Raw genomic sequence first — 18,164 nt, forward strand, 5'->3', positions numbered from 1 at the left:
TAGAGAATTCGCGTTGTGCGACGCTTGGTGCTTATTTTACTCTTCTACCACGCTATAATGCATATGCTAATGTGGTTCCTTCCCGACATGAAGCCTGTATAGGACCTTTTTGCAAAGCAGTTTCGAGCACCGGCATGGCTTAGAGGTTGAATACTGGGCTCTCACGCAGAGGGCCCAGGTTCGAACCTCGTTCCATCATGGAATTTTTTTCTTATTTCGTTTTTTTTTCTTATTTCGAGCGATACTGGTTACGGACACCGGCGGCGGCGGCGGCGGACAACTACGGCACCAAAAACTGCCGGTGAAATGATCTCATAACAGCTTTCGCTGTAAAAACATTGTTGTGCAGCTTTAAAGTACGAAGCTCTAAACAGCAAGGTCACCCGCACTAGAGATACAGTAGACGCGGCTGTCGTCCGTCCTTCTGGCCTTAATAAGGCAGTGGTCAGTCCAGAGATGTTTCCAGCCTTTTGCTTTTTTTTTTTCAGTTCATGTGCCTGTCCAAACAGCCGTTTCCTTTATTGTGCAAGATGATCATTTGCATATAAGGGCTTCTGATTGTTCTGGGAAAACCTAAGGGCCGCAGTCGTCAAGCGAGCCGTGCGTACTTTTTTCAAGAACTCAGTCTTTTTCTCGTGAGCAGAAGCGCGCGATAATATTGGTGTCTTTTTTGGCTGGCACACGATGCACAGTATCAAGATCCTCAGGTGCAATTTTGCATCCTACAGCATCACCCATGGACTGAACAACCGCCAGACAGCTTTCACCTTTTGTTGCAGGGACAACTTTTATCTCTACATTATTTTGTCGGGAGTACTGTTCAAGTTCAGAAACCCTTCGTGTCACTTGGTTATTTTCATGTTTCAAAGCCTTGTTTTCAGTAGCAAGGACGGAATTCTGCTTCTTAACATTCTCGACAAGCTCGTTGAACATACTAAGGCTGTCACATATCGCAGCGACCTCAGCGCATAAGCACTCTATTTCTTTTGCCAACTCAGCATTCGTCGGCATTGTGTACAACAGCACACGATCGGGCAGCAGCGGCAACGGTATTCACAGAACAAAATAAAAAGTATGGTTGGGTGGAGAAATAAGACCAACCTGTGACGTAGTAGCAGTAGATTAGCGACATTGCTCGCGACCGCAACCACTGCTGCCAAATGTGACTCGGCGCCAGCGATGCTTGCATTTATGCGGGAACTTGGCCGGTAGAGGGCAGGCGCAGCACACCAATCACTGTCGTGACGAAACGGTCCGCTGGCGATACACGTGCAGAGGCGATATCCTTTCCTTGCTTCGGCTCGTAGACAGTTCCGCATATATTGTCCTGTGACGAAAGTAGCAGTAGATTAGCGACTTGTTCGCGACCGTAACCGCTGCTGCTAAATGTGACTCGGCGCCAGCGATGCTTGCTTATATGCGAGAACTTGGCCGGTAGAGGGCAGGCGCAGCACACCAATCACTGTCGTGACGAAACGGTCCGCTGGCGATACACGTGCAGAGGCGATATCCTTTCCTTGCTTCGGCTCGTAGACAGTTCCGCATATACTGTCCTGTGACGAAAGTAGCAGTAGATTAGCGACTTGTTCGCGACCGCAACCGCTGCTGCCAAATGCTGCCTTACGGTGCTGGCAGTCGCGGCATGTGCGAACGTAGAGCTTGACTGTCTTCGTGAGACGTAGTCAGTAATGGGCACCGTGCACACGTTAGGAGCCGCCACAGTCGCGCGCTGCCTCCAGCGCCAAAGCGGCCACGGCAGCAGATTTGGCGGGATAAGGGAGCAGACGACGCAGGCGGCGGTAAGCCACTGCGCCGTGTTTTGGTGCTTCGCTTGAGGCGTTCTCTTTCCCGTTTGCCTTCCAAAAGACGTCAAATTGTTATCGGCTGTCAGAGAACGTAGCATTAGCGCATGTGTTTCTTTTCGCCAGACCTCGTGTATCCCCAGGCGAGCGCGGCAACATAAAATGCAATAATTGGGGGAAGACAACGGAGGTGACGAGCCCGTTGAGCGAAACTGCGCACGTGTAACGCGGGCCGTCTCACTCACTAAACAATCACAGCGTATCACCCTCGAGCTAACGCGGCAGCTTGAAACTGGCGATACCAGCAATTGCAGTGTCACGGCCGCTGAATGAAGAAACGCTTTCCATCGAACGGCCATGGCACTGCATTCGCTGCGCCGACTTAACCAGTGCAGCCTAGTTCGTCGTCGCGGCTCGTGTTTTGCTGCCATGGCACTGCAAAGCGTGCCAATTACTATTACATTTGGATTCAGAGAGCTACGTGATGTAGATAGTTTCTTCCGAGGAGCTAACCTGAAGAAGGGCAGGGACCTCCTCGAAACGGGTCACGTTCATGGCGTTGTGGAAGAGGTGTTGCTCGGCAGATCAAAAATCATGGGCAAATGCATCCCCCAGAAAAAAAATACCCCATCTATTCACAAAACTTAATTTTGTCGTCGAACGAGTGCGATCCACCGTTCACGCCGATTCCGTTCATGTCCTCTAAATGCAAACCGGTAACAACGCGTGCCAGGATAATTCCTGTAGGTGTTATTGCACCCAACAACGCAGCACTTATTCCTCGAGTTCGGCATTCTTACGAACAGCGCAACCGACACAAAACGAACTGCCCGCGAAAATACCTCGCGCCGTCACAGCGGGAGCGTGGAGCTAGCAGGGGTGATATGCTATATTATTCTTATCGTCCACCACCTGCGGCTGACTGCTCGCGTTGATAACACGGGCGGACCGTCGCTCACTGGCCAAGCGCGAAAAGCACGAAAGGTAACGTCATCGTAAAAGGCATAGTTCCTCGATTTCACCCCATTGCGAGCGCGTCAGAGCATCCCGCCAAATCTGCGCTTCTTGCCGCTAGGGACGCCTTCGCTCGGGCAGCGGAGTTACGTCTGCACGGAGCTTTATAGGAGCGGCGAATTCGTTGCAATGTGCGTGTGTAGCCAAGGTGTCCGGACAATGGTTCGTCGTGACAAGCAGATAAAATATCGCCACGAAGCGAGGTCGGCGCAACTAGCAGGTAAGTAGCTTGCGTATAGTCGAAGTTCTTCTTATGAAGGACTCCATCCCGGAAACAAAAGGAGGCTAGCGAGCGTGCGAAATTTCGAGGAAGACTGGATTTGCGCCCTTCCAGATAGTCAATGAGTGGGCTGAGCTCCAAGTCGTCGCCCTGTTGTTGAGCCAAGTCGGTTGCTGATACAGAGGAAAGTGTCGTCCTCATCAAGGTCTGCGTGGACACTTCCGACTGGTGCACGTGAGAGATAGTCAGCGTCGGTGTGTTTGCGTCCTGACTTGTGAATGATGGTAACGTCAAATTCTTGCAGCCGAAGGCTCCACCGTGCCAAACGGCCTGAAGGGTCTTTGAGATTGGCGAGCCACCATAGAGAATGGTGGTCGCTAACTACTCTGAATGGGCGGCCGTACAAGTATGGTCGAAATTTTTTTATAGCCCAAACAACAGCTAAGCATTCTTTTTCTCTTGTAGAGTAATTTTTCTACGCTGATGATAATGTTCGGCTGGCATAGCAATCACACGCTCTACGTTATTGTGCCATTGAACCATACAGCTCCAAGTCCGACGTTGCTGTCATCGGTGTGTAGCTCTGCCGCAGCGTTCCCGTCAAAGCGACCGAGTACACGGGGAGCCTGGAGTAGGCTTTGCAGGATATCAAACGCATACCGCTGAATCTGACGCCAAACAAACGGTACGCCTCCATTCGTAGGTTGGTTGAGGGGTTCAGCGATATTGAAAAAACCTTGGTCAAAGCGCCTGTAGTACGCGCACAGCCCCAGCAATCGGCCTATATCGGGCTTTATTGTTGGCACGGGAAATGCGGCGACGGCGTTGGTTTTCTCAGGGTCCGGGCGGATACCAGCGTGGCTCATGACGTGGCCAAGAAACTTGAGTTTCTCGTAGTCAAAATGAAAAAATCCGTAAACAGGGGGTGGGTGCTCGAGGGGGTGGGTGGCTCGAGCACCCACCCCCTGTTTACGGATTTTTTCATCGCAGCTTCCATCTTCCACTTCCTGCCGTTTTTCGTAGTCAAAATGACATTTCTCAGGTTTGAGAGCAAATCCAACTGTTCAAATCACCTCAAGAATTGTCTGTAGGCGCTGGATGTGCTGTTCAAAGGTGTCCGAGAAGACCACCACGTCGTCTAGGTAGACAAGACATGATTGCCATTTGAGCCCAGAAAGAACCGTGTCCATCATTCTTTGAAAAGTAGCTGGCGCCGAGCATAAGCCGAAAGGAAGGACTGATCTCGTAGAGGCCGTCAGGAGTAATAAAAGCCGTCTTTTTGTGATCACGCTCGTCAACTGCGATTTGCCAGTAGCCGTTGCGTAGATCCATGGAAGAAAAGTATCGAGCGTTCCGTATACGGTCCAAGGAGTCATCTACGCGGGCTAAAGGATAAACGTCCTTCTTCGTGATCTTGTTCAACTTTCGATAATCAACGCAACAGCGCAGGGTACCATCTTTTTTTCTTTACTAACACAACACACAACAGGGGAAGGCCAGGGACTGGTCGATGGCTGGATGACGTCGTCCTTGAGCATGTGCTGGACTTGCTGACGTATAGCGTCGTGTTCTTTTTGCGACACCCTGTAGGCATGTTGTCGAACAGGTCTCTCGGTAGGCTCGCTGATGATACGATGCGTGGCAAGCGGTATCTCTGCGACCTTCGAGGTTGTAGCGAAGCATTCTCGAAATGAATCGAGTATATCCAAAAGGCGTTCCCGTTGTGCTGTAGGTAGATCCTGGTTTACGTCGAGAGTGCTCGCGAATGTCATGGCGAAACGGTCGCACGACGAAAGAGAAGCTAATGTTGAGGGACCCGAGACGTCGGCAATGTCTTCAAGGTATGCGATCGAGGTTCGCCTTGTAAGATGGCGATACTCCTCGCTGAAGTTCGTGACCAGTAGGCGAGCCTGTCTATTTCTGGGTTGAATAACACCACGGGCAACGAAGATCTGTTGTGCAAGGAGGAGAGACAAATTTCCCTCCGCGATTACAGTGTCGGGGACGCCCTGCTCACATTTAACACTGACAAAGAGGCTGCTACAAGGTGGCAGAGTCACAGATTCGGCTGATACACGTAGGGCTGTCTTCGAGAAGCTGGTGTTTTGAGCTTCAGCTTCAGGATGAAAGGGATCCTCGAACGACACTAGCAACTCACGTAGAACAATGGTTGCGCCGTATTCACGAAGAAATCCAGTCCCAGAATGAGCGGGCGGGAGCACACAGGTAATACGAGGAAGGACCCCGTGAACGTCGATGCACGTATCCGAATACGTGCTGTGCACATTCCAGTCGGCTTCACCAGATGGCCATCTGCCGTTCATAACGGGGGTCCTTGCCATGGGGTGGTAACTTTCCTCAGTTTTGATGCCAGGGCGCCGCTCATAACTTAATAATCGGCGCCAGTGTCGACGAGGGCAGTGACAGCATGATTATCAACGAATACGGTGATGTCGGCTGAAACAGTCTTGTTACTCTCGGAAAATAACTAAAAATCAGAACGGACATCATGGGGCCGCCGCGTCGAGGGAGGCTCTTTGACAGTTCGTTGGGAAGCGGTTTCACCCTCAGAAGCCGCGGTTCCTAGTTTCCCCTCTGGGGACTTGGTGATCGGCTTCTGAAAGGAGCGTAGGAAGACGAGGGCAAGCTAGGTGACGTGGAGCGGCGAGGCGACGGTGATCGTGATTGGCGGCGTTGTTCAGGGCGAGGAATTCGCTGGCCCGTAAGGTACGCTTCAATTTCGCGGGGGCGCTCACCGTAGCGTGGGCACCGAGCATCAGGGTGGAAGCCGCGGAGACCGAGCTGGCGGTATGGACAGGTACGATACACGTGGCCCGCTTCGCCACAGTGGTAACATAGATGACGGTTATCCGACGTGCGCCACACGCTTGCCTTGGAAGCGTTCTGTCTTGAGCCGGACGGCTGATACGTGCGTACGCTCAGGAACCTTCACGCAGGTGACGAAGTCGAAGAGGCGTCCTGGAGTAGATGACTACACAGGTCCATTGTCCGCAAAGTGGGACCAGTAGCGTGTGGTGCAGGAGATATAAGGGCCGCCGCATAAGTCAGGACACGGACCCCAGGTCTTGGTGGTGCGAGTGGTGCGACCGCCTGTCTGATTTCATTTCTGATGACGTCCGCGAATGCTGCCGCGGTTGGTTGAGGTCCCACTGTTTGGAGTTGGCGGAGCTCGTCCCGCACGACACTTCTTATGCAGTCTGCGAGGGAGTGCCTCTCGCTGTCAGACCCGACAGAGCATGCTGTGGCCGTTATGTCGTTGCGTTCGTACTGTGATGACCGCTGCTGGAGAGTACATTTCATCGTGGTCGCCTCACTGATGAACTCGGCCGCGGTCTTTGGTGGATCGCGTACTAGTCCGACGAACAGCTGTTCTTTAACCCCACGCATCAAATGCCGTACCTTCTGTTCCTCAGACATCGCAGGGTCGGCGCGCCTGAAGAGTCAAAGCATGTCCTCGACAAACATCGAAACTCTCTCATTTGGTCGCTGGTTCCTAGACGAGATGGCTTGTTCTGCTCTCTCCTTCCTTTCGGCGTTGCGGTACACGTCGCGGAGCTGTCGGCTAAACTCTTGCCATGTCGCAAAGGAACCCTCGTGGTTTTCGTACCATGTTTGGGCAGAGTCTTCCAATGCGAAGTAAATAAACTCTCCGCACCTTGCGACCTTCATCCTATTCATTGATGCTGGCAACTCGATCGAAGTGGTTGAGCCAGTCATCAACACCCTCAAAAATGTCGCCGTGGAAAGACCGTGGTGTCTGCGGTGCATGAAAAAAAATCGCGCCATATCCACGGAATGAATGATGATAAGTGGGCGAAGCTCGAGAGGGGGAGATCATCGGCAAAGCGAAACTCTCCCGTGAAAGTTAGCCCACTACATCATTAAGAAAGACGTAAGACTGTGCGTATAATATACAAATCAACTTTTATCACTTGCCTTTCCCGTGCTCGCGCAAATGACGAATGCATTGTAGGCAGCTGTTTTATCGTTATAGCGGTTGTAAACGTCCATGACGAGCCTCAGGCGAAACGTTTTACCGCACCCCGCAGGTCCCGTCAAGAAGACGCGTAACGGAGGTGCTCCGGGCGTTGTTTGTCTGTGGAGGATTTCTCGAAGCAACGCGTACTGTTCCGCATTCGTCATGCGCATGAGTGTGGCATACGCCTCTCTATCCATGACACCTTCTCTTTTGCGCACTGCGGCACATGGACTGGCCTCTTTGACGACACGCGCCACCTCTTCATTGGGCAGGAGGTCCGCGTCTTCGTCGGCGACTGGAACGGCAACTGCGGCGGCGGAATCGTCTCGAACGGCGGCTGCGGCGGCATCTTCTTCTCGTTGCTGTTGTATGATGATGATGATGACCTATATAAATGGCTCACACCCACTCTGGAGGATTGGCCAAGAAACGAATAATTTATAGGTTATCCTATGTTACCGTCTTCTTCTTCTACTGCATACGAGAACGCGCGCTTCTCACGAGCTAGAGGTGGCCCCAACTAGGCGGTTACAAACCGGTCATAGAGGAAGGACAGACCCACGGCTTTAGGAGCTTCGCCCCTAACATGCGGGAGCGGAGAAGAATAGGCGTCATTGGTTTGACTCGCCTGGCTTATAGTCGAGGTTGTCATCTTGTCAATTCTTGACAAGGGGCCGAATTCGGGGGGTAGTCCTAGCAGGCGGCGGCTGCTTCTTGCTGTGGGAGCTGTAGCTGTCTCCAAGTTGCTAGGAGTCACGGCTGGAAATCGGGAGCCAAGTTGCATGTACCTAGCGCCTCTACTAGTGTTACGGGAGAAATAAAACAGACAGCCAGGAGCTGACGTCTTCCCCAGAACCAGACCAGCAACAACAACGTTCCCTTCTTCCTCCACTCGCGTGTACGTGCCACAGCGGATGGCTCATACATGATGGCATGTGGCAATATTTTCCCTACATTTGAGACTCACCTTCGGCGTTTAGCAGCTATTCTTGACGTCTTTCGCAGAGCTGACAGATTACAGTCTTGGGCCGCCTCGTCGATGCTTCAGGTGTGCAGCCGGACAAAGAAAAAATTTGTGCAGTCACAAGTTTTTCTTATCCCAGTCAGCCAAAGACGTCCGGAGTTCTGTGGGACTCTCTTTCTACTTCAGAAGGTTCGTGGAAGTCAAGGCGGTGATGCGGGCTAGTTGGTTTGAATCACTAGTAACCATATTTGTAGCGCAAAAAAACCAGACGTAGACACAAGTAAGGAACACATACACAGGACGGGCGCTAGACATCAACTGATTTATTACTACGGACAACATAAAAAGCCAAAAACCGTCGGACATGAGCGCATGCGCACCATCACACTCCGAGGTGCTTCCTTATACCTGCGTCACCACGTTTTACCACCTTACATGCGCAAGATTTCCTTTCAGATATTCAAGCTCTTTACAAGACAAGGCTATCGACGCAACACTGACACATTTTCTTTCATTCTCACTTATAGCAAACGCTTCTATAATTTCTCGCGTTGCCTGGTCCTTGCCTTTCTTAAGCACACGTGTGGTGGTGAGTTCTGGAGCACAGCCACACCGGCGGCAATGGTCCGCCAAATGTCCCCCCGCTGCCTGCGCATCAACTGCCGCACGGTGCTCCCGCAATCTGTCATTAAGACAGCGCCCGGTTTGTCCTATGTAGCATCTGCCACAAGTAAGGGGTATCTTGTACACGACACCCGTCTCGCAAGGTACAAACGGTGTCGCGTGCTTTTTGGAGCACGCACTTTTTTCTTTGCGACCATTCACCACAGGGCACATACGGCCCAGCTTCTCTGGAGCAGAGAAAACCACCGACACACCGCATTTTGCTGCCACCTTCTTTAGCCGATGGGAGAAGCGGTGAATGTATGGCAAGGCTACAGGCCACGCACTTGGCTTGCCAGAGGGCCTGGATCGAGCCTGCCCTTCAGTCTTCGCCTCATTTAGGAGGACTTCTGCCACAGAACTGATGATTTCCTTGGAAAAACCCGCCCTCTCGAGGCGTTCTACCTAGCGCCCGTCCTGTGTATGTGTTCCTTACTTGTGTCTACGTCTGGTTTTTTTGCGCTACAAATATGGTCACTAGTAGTTCGTGGAAGATCTTGCAACTATCGCTCGACCACTCACTGAACTTCTGAAGAAAGACGTGCCATATTTGTGGGGTCCCGCTCGAACCACCGCTTTTTAGGGGCGAAGCTCCTTATAGCGGCACCCGTTCGTCCCTCGTAGCGTAGTATGTAACCAGTCTTACGCTTTGACCTGCAAGGTGGTGCCGGTGGGAGATTTTTCATGTGCGTTGTTGAACAATAAAAAATTCGCAGCGTTAGCTAAAAGCCGACTTCTTCTGTCTCTCATTCCCATTAGCAGCCATTCTTTACCTCCAAGGTAGTGCCTGGTGAGATTTCACCTGTGCGTGATTAAACAATAAAAATTTTGTTCAAAACGCCGTTGATTGATGAAATAAACCAACGAAAGACGCCAGATGTTCTGTAAAAGCAAAACGAAAGAACGCCAGATGTTTCTAAAGCAAAACGAAAAGGCGCCAGCTGCTTAACGAAAGACGCCAGATGTTTTCTAAAGCAATGGTTTTCTAAACAATGAAAATTCACAGCGTACATGTAAAATTAAAGTGAGCTGCAAGTCGTCATAACTCATCGAACCTTTAGTATAAACGCGCCCGATCTCACGTCGGTGATGATGTACTGGGCAGAATTCACGGAAGATTCACGGTTTACCGATGAACCTCCGCAGCTTCGCCCACTCATCATCATTCACTCCGTGGATATGCTGTGATTTTTTTTTAAAATACCAAAGCTCGCACTAGGGACTAAGCCACTCAAGCCCTGAAACAGCAAAACTGGACTATTTTGAATACTAATCCAGTTGCTTCTAGGTTGTTTCGAGGCCTTAGCTAGGTGATGAGAGATGTTTCTAGGTTGCATTTTGGTCGCTGCTAGGCTTATCTAGGTGATGCTGGGTTGTTTCTACGTCGATTCTCAGAGCAGAGAGGTTCGAGTTACACCACAGGTACTCACAGGCACGACATGAATGTCCAAACTCCAGAGAGAGATACTCGAGTTGAAACCACGCTTTCGCACCTCTGATAGATGTACGGGAACGTCGTCGTTGGCGTAGGCCTTCCATCGCTTCGGGGTCTTTTCGTAGCCGCCGTTGCCTTTCTCGTTCCGCAGTGTTGAACTAACCGTTGTCTTCTTCCTTGTTGGTGGACCAGTGGTGAGTAGCGGGATTTATCCAATTCCTGTGGCACATGCCCGTTTATTTTTCGAGATAATATCGGACACATCACGGCTAGCTTAAACAGCTTCACTGTCAAAAAAGCCAAAGACGAGTACAACTCTTCTTGGTTTGCTACCCTCCCGATGTATCCCTGAACAACGTTGTCTAGCTGTATAAGGAAAAGTCAGTTTCGCCGTATATGCGAAGCATTGAACGCGACATCAGCAAACTGGAATGGTATACGAAGAAAGGCTAGTAGCTCACTCTTTTTGCAGACATAGCCGCCGCAACTAGCAAAGTGGGCTTCGTGCTTCAGCGCAGGCCTTGCGGTGAACGCACAACATATACAAACATCTCCCGTCAAGGGCAAAGCACGGGCGACCACGCCCTGCATGTCAAATTGCGTGCCGGAGGTCAGTCACAACGCCGGCGAAAGTTGAGCGGGGTGATCTATCTATCTATCTATCTATCTATCTATCTATCTATCTATCTATCTATCTATCTATCTATCTATCTATCTATCTATCTATCTATCTATCTATCTATCTATCTATCTATCTATCTATCTATCTATCTATCTATCTATCTATCTATCTATCTATCTATCTATCTATCTATCTATCTATCTATCTATCTATCTATCTAAATAGCCGCCTACGTGTCGGCGCTCTCCTGGACTTCTCCATAACTTTTAATGTAACCAAATTAGCATAGCAGGGGATCGGTGTATGAAGAACACGATTCACTGGTCATGACATGAATAAAGCGAAATACCTGTCGCCTACGTCCTCAAATCCTTTCCCTCAGTCACGTGTGGCACATACCCACATACCACAGTTCATGTTAGGCGGATATTCGCCACAGGCGATTCAGTCTCAGCCGACGCAGTAACAGCGAACACACAGATGGAAAATTCCGGCAGACACCATGCATTGTTAGAATCGATATTATGACCTTCTCGCCTAGTATAACAGCTGTGGTGTAACGTGAGTTGTGGGTGTAGCGTTGGATATCCGATCTTACAACAAGTCATAGTAGCTGTCCTGATAAAAAAGTTAATGTCAAAATATATACATGAATGAAAATTAATACATAAATAATGTTCACCACCTGCAATGGTCCGTTTGTCGGCGCTTGTGAGCGTGGTCATGCTACCATTTCTGGTGATGGTAATACCTATGTTGCTTTGGGAATCGTTATGCATTAACAACACATATGCGACTCCTCAAGATATGTGTGTTCGTACAGCATTTGAACATATCATTAGCGCCATTTTGTAACGTTTCGCTCAATACAAGAAATTACGCAACAGTCACCTTCCTGCCGCATACTTCGCATAACATCGATTCAACATCGATTCGCACGGCATGCGGGATCTGCCAAGTTTTTTCTTTATTGGCTATATACACTGTGTTTCAGCTAAAAAGCACCAAGTAATAAAAAATTAAGCATAGGCGCTACGCGTCTGCGATTAGTGCAGTATTGTTATGAGCAATATAGAGCACGTCAGAACATTTTTTTCAATCCGCCATGCTCGGCAATTAACAAAGATTGCTTAATGAACTTTTTAAATAATAACTCTAGAGAACAGTTTTCAATACAAAAGTTGTAGCGCTTGTTCAGAAACATTGATTTTTTCAATCTGTGCTAAGATAACTCCCCTGCTTGATTTTTTTCCGGCGTTCCTTTAAAGCGCGCGAATCTTAAAAAATACCACGTGACTGCCGCCAAACGCGCGGCGCTTGCAGTGCCCTCAAATGTAGGTTGAACGAATTATCAAAGGCTGCTTCGTGCACGAAGATCGGTGTAACAGGTTATCGGTGACTGCGATGGACGTTAAGCGACAAAATGAGAATACCGTTTCAACAACAACAAATAAATATTCTTCAACAAAAAAGCGGCAGCCACGGAGCAAACGCTACATGAGACCGTAGGTAGCATTTGATGTAGGGTAGGCATTTTTTTTTCTTTTTTCGCACCAATGAAGAAACACATTGGAAGGGGCGAGGGTGACAGCGTGGTGCAGGACAGAGATAAAAGATGCACTCACACGTGACGGCCGCTCTTTCGTAGATGTTGTTTTTTGTTTTGGATGGTACGCCTCTATCATCATTTAGCGTCAGTCACCGGCAGCCTGCTCACTCGACCTTCGTGCACGGAGCAGCCTTTGATAATTCGTTCAACTTACATTTGAGGGCACTGAAAGCGCCGCGCGTTAGGCGCCAGTCACGTGCTATTTTTTAAAATTCGCGCGCTTTAAAGGAACGCCGGAAAAAGCATTAAGCAGGGGAGTTATCTTAGCATAAATTTAAAAATTCGATGTTTCTGAACAAGCGCTACAACTTTTGTAGTGGAAACTTTTCTCTAGAGTTACTGTTTAAAAAGTTCATTAAGCAATCTTTGTTAATTACCGAGCTTGGCGGATTTGAAAAATATTCTGACGTGCTCTATATGTCTCAGAACAATGCTGCACTAATTGGAGATGCGTAGCACCTATGTTTAATTTTTTAATACTTGGTGCTTTTTAGCTGAAACACCCTGTATATATAAACCTATACATATAAAAAATGGCACGGTGGCGCCGACGGCAAAGAAACCCCGCCAAGAGGGTCCAGTAATTCCTTGCGCAATAAAAAAATTTGAACGTGAACACCTTTCGTTGCGGAGTTCGATTGCGCTGGCCTAGCGCAAGAAATACGTATGGAAGCGGTCGGCATTGGAGGTCCCGCCAGTCTACCATTCAGCACGCTGACCATATTGTTGACTCTAATTGCGAATAGACGAGGTGCTGTCACTGCCACAAGAAACCAAGAGTGTGTGCGAAAAGTGCGACGTGGGTGTGCACGTGAATTGCTTCAAGGTTCACCGCACATGCACATAGCAGCCCGTATGCCCTGTGCAACTACATGTACGGTGGTTAGGAAAAGGACGTCGCACTTATCTGATAGCCAATAAACATTTTGTACGTTTTGTTGAGGGTACAAGTGCCATATTTGTGAAGTAAAAACTACTTGTTTTCTCACTTCCCCCTTGCTTGTGCGTATATGGACCAATCTGCCAAGTGTGTTACAACAGGCAATGATCGGTAAGGTGTACTGCTAAAAGATGTTCGCTTGTGGCACCGTGCGGTTGGTTTAACAATAGCAGATTCACTGGCTCGTATTTTTTGACAGGAACCTACACACGGAGCGGCGTCACCTGAGCCACTGCCGTATCCAGAGTATCCGGTGCTGACGTTTCCCGGACCAAGGGTGAGAAATATATTCGTGCTTTTACTTGGCATCTTCTGCGACTATGCAATACATAGTAGTAAGCAAAATAGCTAAGATGTCGTTGTTTTGTTCTGCATTATTTAGAAGAAAGTGCCAGCGTTGAAAGGTTCATAAGGTGGAGAAGCATCCACCAATTAGACCGTAAGAGCGATCAACTGGGTCACCACTCCTCGATGGTGTTCACAAAAGACCTACGGGAAACCATCATAGCTGTGAAAACGCGCCAGCTTGTACGCGCGATTTCGATGCGCTGGCTTGTGGCACAGTAGCTATAGCGTGCAGCATGTGTACTAGAGGTCACATATCAAATCCAGCAGTCGTAATCATTTACCTTATGTGTACTTCAAACGTCATGATGAGAGGACGTCCGTAAAAGAATTCGATGGAAGCGGCAAGCTGGTCGATCCATTAACGTCAACGAGACCTGACAGAGCGTGTCGATGGGCATTCACCGAGCGAGAAGTTGAATCATCAGTGAGCCCTGTAAAGCGATCGATTGTCCTCGGTAGCAGCCTAATGGACTAAGCCAAGAACTACAGGACGAGCTCTCGCAACAGTGCACCGTTCGAGTTGACTTCGCTTGCACCCAGGAGCTGCCGAAAGTGTTAGAGCAGCTGGAAGCGGCGTCAGTCTCCAAAGTGCTAGAGTCGTGTGCTCCCAGAAGCAGTGGCTCGGTCAAAATGCTCTGCAGCGAGTGCTGCTACGGGGCATCAGTCGAAGGTGCAGCGATGATGTCCGTCATCTCTAGAGCCACCTCGAAGCGAGGTTGAGAAGTAAGTGGCTAAACCGAGATATTTCCAATGTAATGTTGTGCAACTCGAATATGGTTTCAATCTGGGCGAACCAAAGATGCGGGCTCTTGCGCCGGAAAATGGGCAGATGAAGCTGGAGAGCTGCGTGAGGTGGCGTCGACTGGAAGGTTGACTGAGGGCGGTAACTTGCTGTGGTCAGTCGTCCCTTTGATCGGAGTGACCACTACCGCAATATGCGGAGCCGAATCGGAGCACCAGTCAAGATCACTTATGCACTTATTTCAGACCTCGAGAGCAGCGAGATTATCGTCCGCGTGCTGTGATGTGATCGGATGCTAACGCACAGTCACACATAAAAGAGAGCGACAGCGCCAGAGCGGCTGGAAAACTTTGTTCACGTGCGTCGAACACGTTCGCATTTGTTCTGCTGCTGCTGTAAACCGTCGCCTTCGCTGCATCAAATAACAAACAAAGTGAATGGATGCCACTTTGCCCGTTCCCTGAGCTTTTTATTTCGTACCTAATTGAAATGATGCATGCAAACAAACAAAAAGTGGTTTTCATGTTTTCAAGCTGCTGTTTCAGGGTATTACTCATGACAAGTTACATTAGCGGACACGCCGACAGTGGCGGCGGCGGATTCGACCGGCTGTGCGAATTCGGGGGGCGCTTGAGCTTCGCCTTCAAGAGTAGAGCCTTCCCAATCGCTAGCCCGGCTTGTCTTCTTGGTGGACAACTGAGCCGTTCCGCGAGGATACGTGTGTGCGTGTAAGATTCAAAAGTATCCTAGAATGCTTACTGGAAGTACAGTTGCCAAGTGCGCACTGCCCCATCATTCTTTCTTTCAGAAATTCGCAAAGTACCCTCTACACTGCAAACGGGTTTCAGCCTTTTAGGGAGTTTTAGACTCGGCGCCTAGCGTGCATCCTGAATGTACTACGGAAAACGCCCTTCAAAATGAGGGTTTATTTACACCTACCTCACTCTTACGCCCCTCCCCATGTGTAGGGTAACAAAGTGGACGTGTAGTCCAGCTGACCTCCCTGCCTTTCCACATTCTTTCTCTCTTTCCGTTCACACCATTTGTTAATGGAGTGACATGGTGGAAATAACAGTCTTAAAGAGGCAGTCATGGTGTTTTTGTTGAACTCATTGTGGAAGGATCGAACGGAGCGCATTGGTGGTTCTTCTACTTCTTCTGAGAGCTTTTATAACCCCCTTTTATATGCCGTCCTTGAGCAATTCCGAAAACAAAGTCGATATTTCTGGAAAAATATTTGCGCTTCAAAGCCAGGTTTTGTACGATTCATCACTAGTACGTTTTATAAAAAGGACATCAATGTCTTTATACAGAAACATGGCATTACCATACAAGCACGCACGACACAGGGATCGAACTCGCGACCACACGCACCGCAAGCATACACGGTAACCACTACGCTGCAGCGCTACCACACGCTTGCATGCTTTTTCGTGGGCTTATATATGTACAAAGCGGCCAGTAATCCGTCGGCGGAATTCACAACTTCTGTACTTGTACCAACGGCGTGTGTTTGTGCTTGCGTGAGGTCAATACATAATTTGTGGGCCGTCATGCAGGGCGAAGTAAAGGACTTCGGCTCCAAATTCTTCGGTTCGTCGTGTCGTACCGCTAGAAAAGTGATAAACGTGTGCCCTCTTGAGTGCTCCTCCACATATCGACCATGTTTCGCTCGCGTGAAATTCGTGGAGACCAGCGCAACAAAGGTATCTTCAGACGGCCCAACGTATGTGAATTCCATGTCCGTGTTCTTTTGAGCCGTTTTCGTTATATCTGCCGGGAGATGCGCGCGTGCAATGGCGGCAGCGTGTTTTGAGCTATGCGAAGACCATCTGCGTTCACATATTGCCACGCCCGCTTCTTGTTTTATTTTGATGCATTCGGGTTTGACCCGCAAGGGCGGTTAGCAACGTTCGACGCCAACCGCGCCGCAGTGTACGAGAAGCTTCGCGATCGTAGTAGGTCATTTTCTTAAGATTGGGCACATGACGCGAATAGTCAAGATTATTCCAGATCTTGCGCGACCACCAGTGATAAAGCTAGAAAGTTCGATGCATGATGTATAAAAGACAGCGCGTCCCAGTGACCATCGCAGATTATCGATGGCCAACGCTCTGTTTGCCGCTATCAGCATACAGCGTGCCTTGCTTGCAGTTTAATTTTCCGTTTCCCGGCCACGAGTTGGGCCAAATAAGGAGTTATGCATTTCCAAGTTCTCCTGGAGTCTTCTTCACCGTTAGGACCGAGTTACACACGCAGATGCTACAGGTATAAGAACGTTGTAACGTGTCTACATTAACGGCATTTGATGGGCACGTACTGTCGCGAGCTGCACGCGCGGGCGGCAGCGCATTCCGATCAGCAGAACGATAATTTATTTTCGCAATTAGCACTTATGCCCAATGCGTGCTTTTATAGCACGGCATACAGCGGTTCTCTATAAATGATGTTCACTATTTAGTTGCTTTCATACTCGAAAGTTACCTACTCTCTTGCTAATAGCCATTTATAGTTAAGCATCACGCCAATATTTAAGAGAATGTCTAAGGCGTGCACCAAGGTCAAGTACAACCTCCAGAGATTTACCGGTGACAGGTATCGCGTAAAATAAAGTGAATGCACATGCGCTTCTCCCTCGTGAGCTTCCATGTGCACTTGGCACTCCTCTTTCACAGGTGATGTACTATGAATTAAACAAATTTGTATTACGATCTCACTCAACGAAACAGCTGTTTTTCAGAAAATAATGGTTCTCTTGAATTGCTAGTATACTATTGTTACGGGGAAAATACAATACTGAGTCAGTAGCAAGCCACAGCACAACTCACAACACAACGTCGACTTCTTCACCTCTTTTTCAGCTGCCTTTTCAGGGTATATCCCAGTATGCCCTCTTAGCGTAGGTAAAACTACGCAACACAACCCCCGGTGGCAAAAGCACCGACCCGGCGCGTCTATGGGGCCACAGCAGAAGGTGGGTGGTAACGTTTGAGCTTGGATACGTGGACGACGTCACGGGATAACAGACCAGAAGCGTTTGTAGGATTAGCCTGGACAATTTCGTATGTAACGTCTGTTACTTGTCGAAGCACGCGGTATGGCCCCGTGTATCGAGAAAGTAGCTTCTCAGAGAGGCCGGCACGTCGCGTTGGGGACCAGAGAAGAACGAGGGAAACCGTTGGAAAACGTTCGTCACGATGCCGCTCGTCGTAACGGTGCTTCTGTGTTTCTTGAGAAGCCGTCAATCTGTTGCGGGCAAGCTGACGGGCATGGTCAGCGCGGGCAATAGCGCCGCGTGCGTATTCCGTGGTCGACTCTGCTGCAGCCGGAAGGAAGGTATCCAATGGCAACGTTGGTTCGCGTCCAAACAAAAGGTAAAACGGTGAGTATCCAGCGGTGTCGTGCCGGGAGGAATTGTACGCGAACGGCACGGAGGGCAGTGCAAGGTCCCAGTCACGATGGTCGGTCGACACGTATTTCGAAAGCATGTCTGTCAGGGTCCGGTTTAAGCGCTCTGTCAGCCCGTTTGTCTGGGGATGGTAAGAGGTCGTGAGCTTATGCTAGGTGGAACAGGAACGCAGGATATCGTCAATCACTTGAGAAAGGAAAGTACGGCCTCGGTCTGTCAACAGTTGTCGTGGGGCACCGTGCACTAAAATAGGATCCCGAAGTAAAATATCAGCGACGTCTGTAGGGTAGCTGGTTGGAAGGGCTCGCGTGATTGCTTAGCGGGTCGCGTAATAGGTAGTAACGGCAACCCACTTGTTTCCTGAAGTGGATGCTGGAAAGGGACCGAGAAGGTCCA

General features: G+C 49.4%; 1 protein-coding gene across 1 annotated transcript in view; it reads left to right on the plus strand.

Annotated features, from left to right (window-relative positions):
• Positions 1-18,164, plus strand: part of LOC119394579 (collagen alpha-1(II) chain) — a gene marked incomplete in the record, with an annotated part of 1,710,759 nt that overhangs the window by 302,425 nt on the left and 1,390,170 nt on the right. The window contains 1 exon segment of the mRNA XM_049415838.1: positions 13,469-13,546. Within this exon segment, the coding sequence (XP_049271795.1) occupies positions 13,469-13,546 (78 nt within the window).

Source organism: Rhipicephalus sanguineus, chromosome 5 (genome assembly GCF_013339695.2).
Source record: "Rhipicephalus sanguineus isolate Rsan-2018 chromosome 5, BIME_Rsan_1.4, whole genome shotgun sequence".
NCBI classification, from domain to species: Eukaryota; Metazoa; Arthropoda; class Arachnida; order Ixodida; family Ixodidae; genus Rhipicephalus; species Rhipicephalus sanguineus.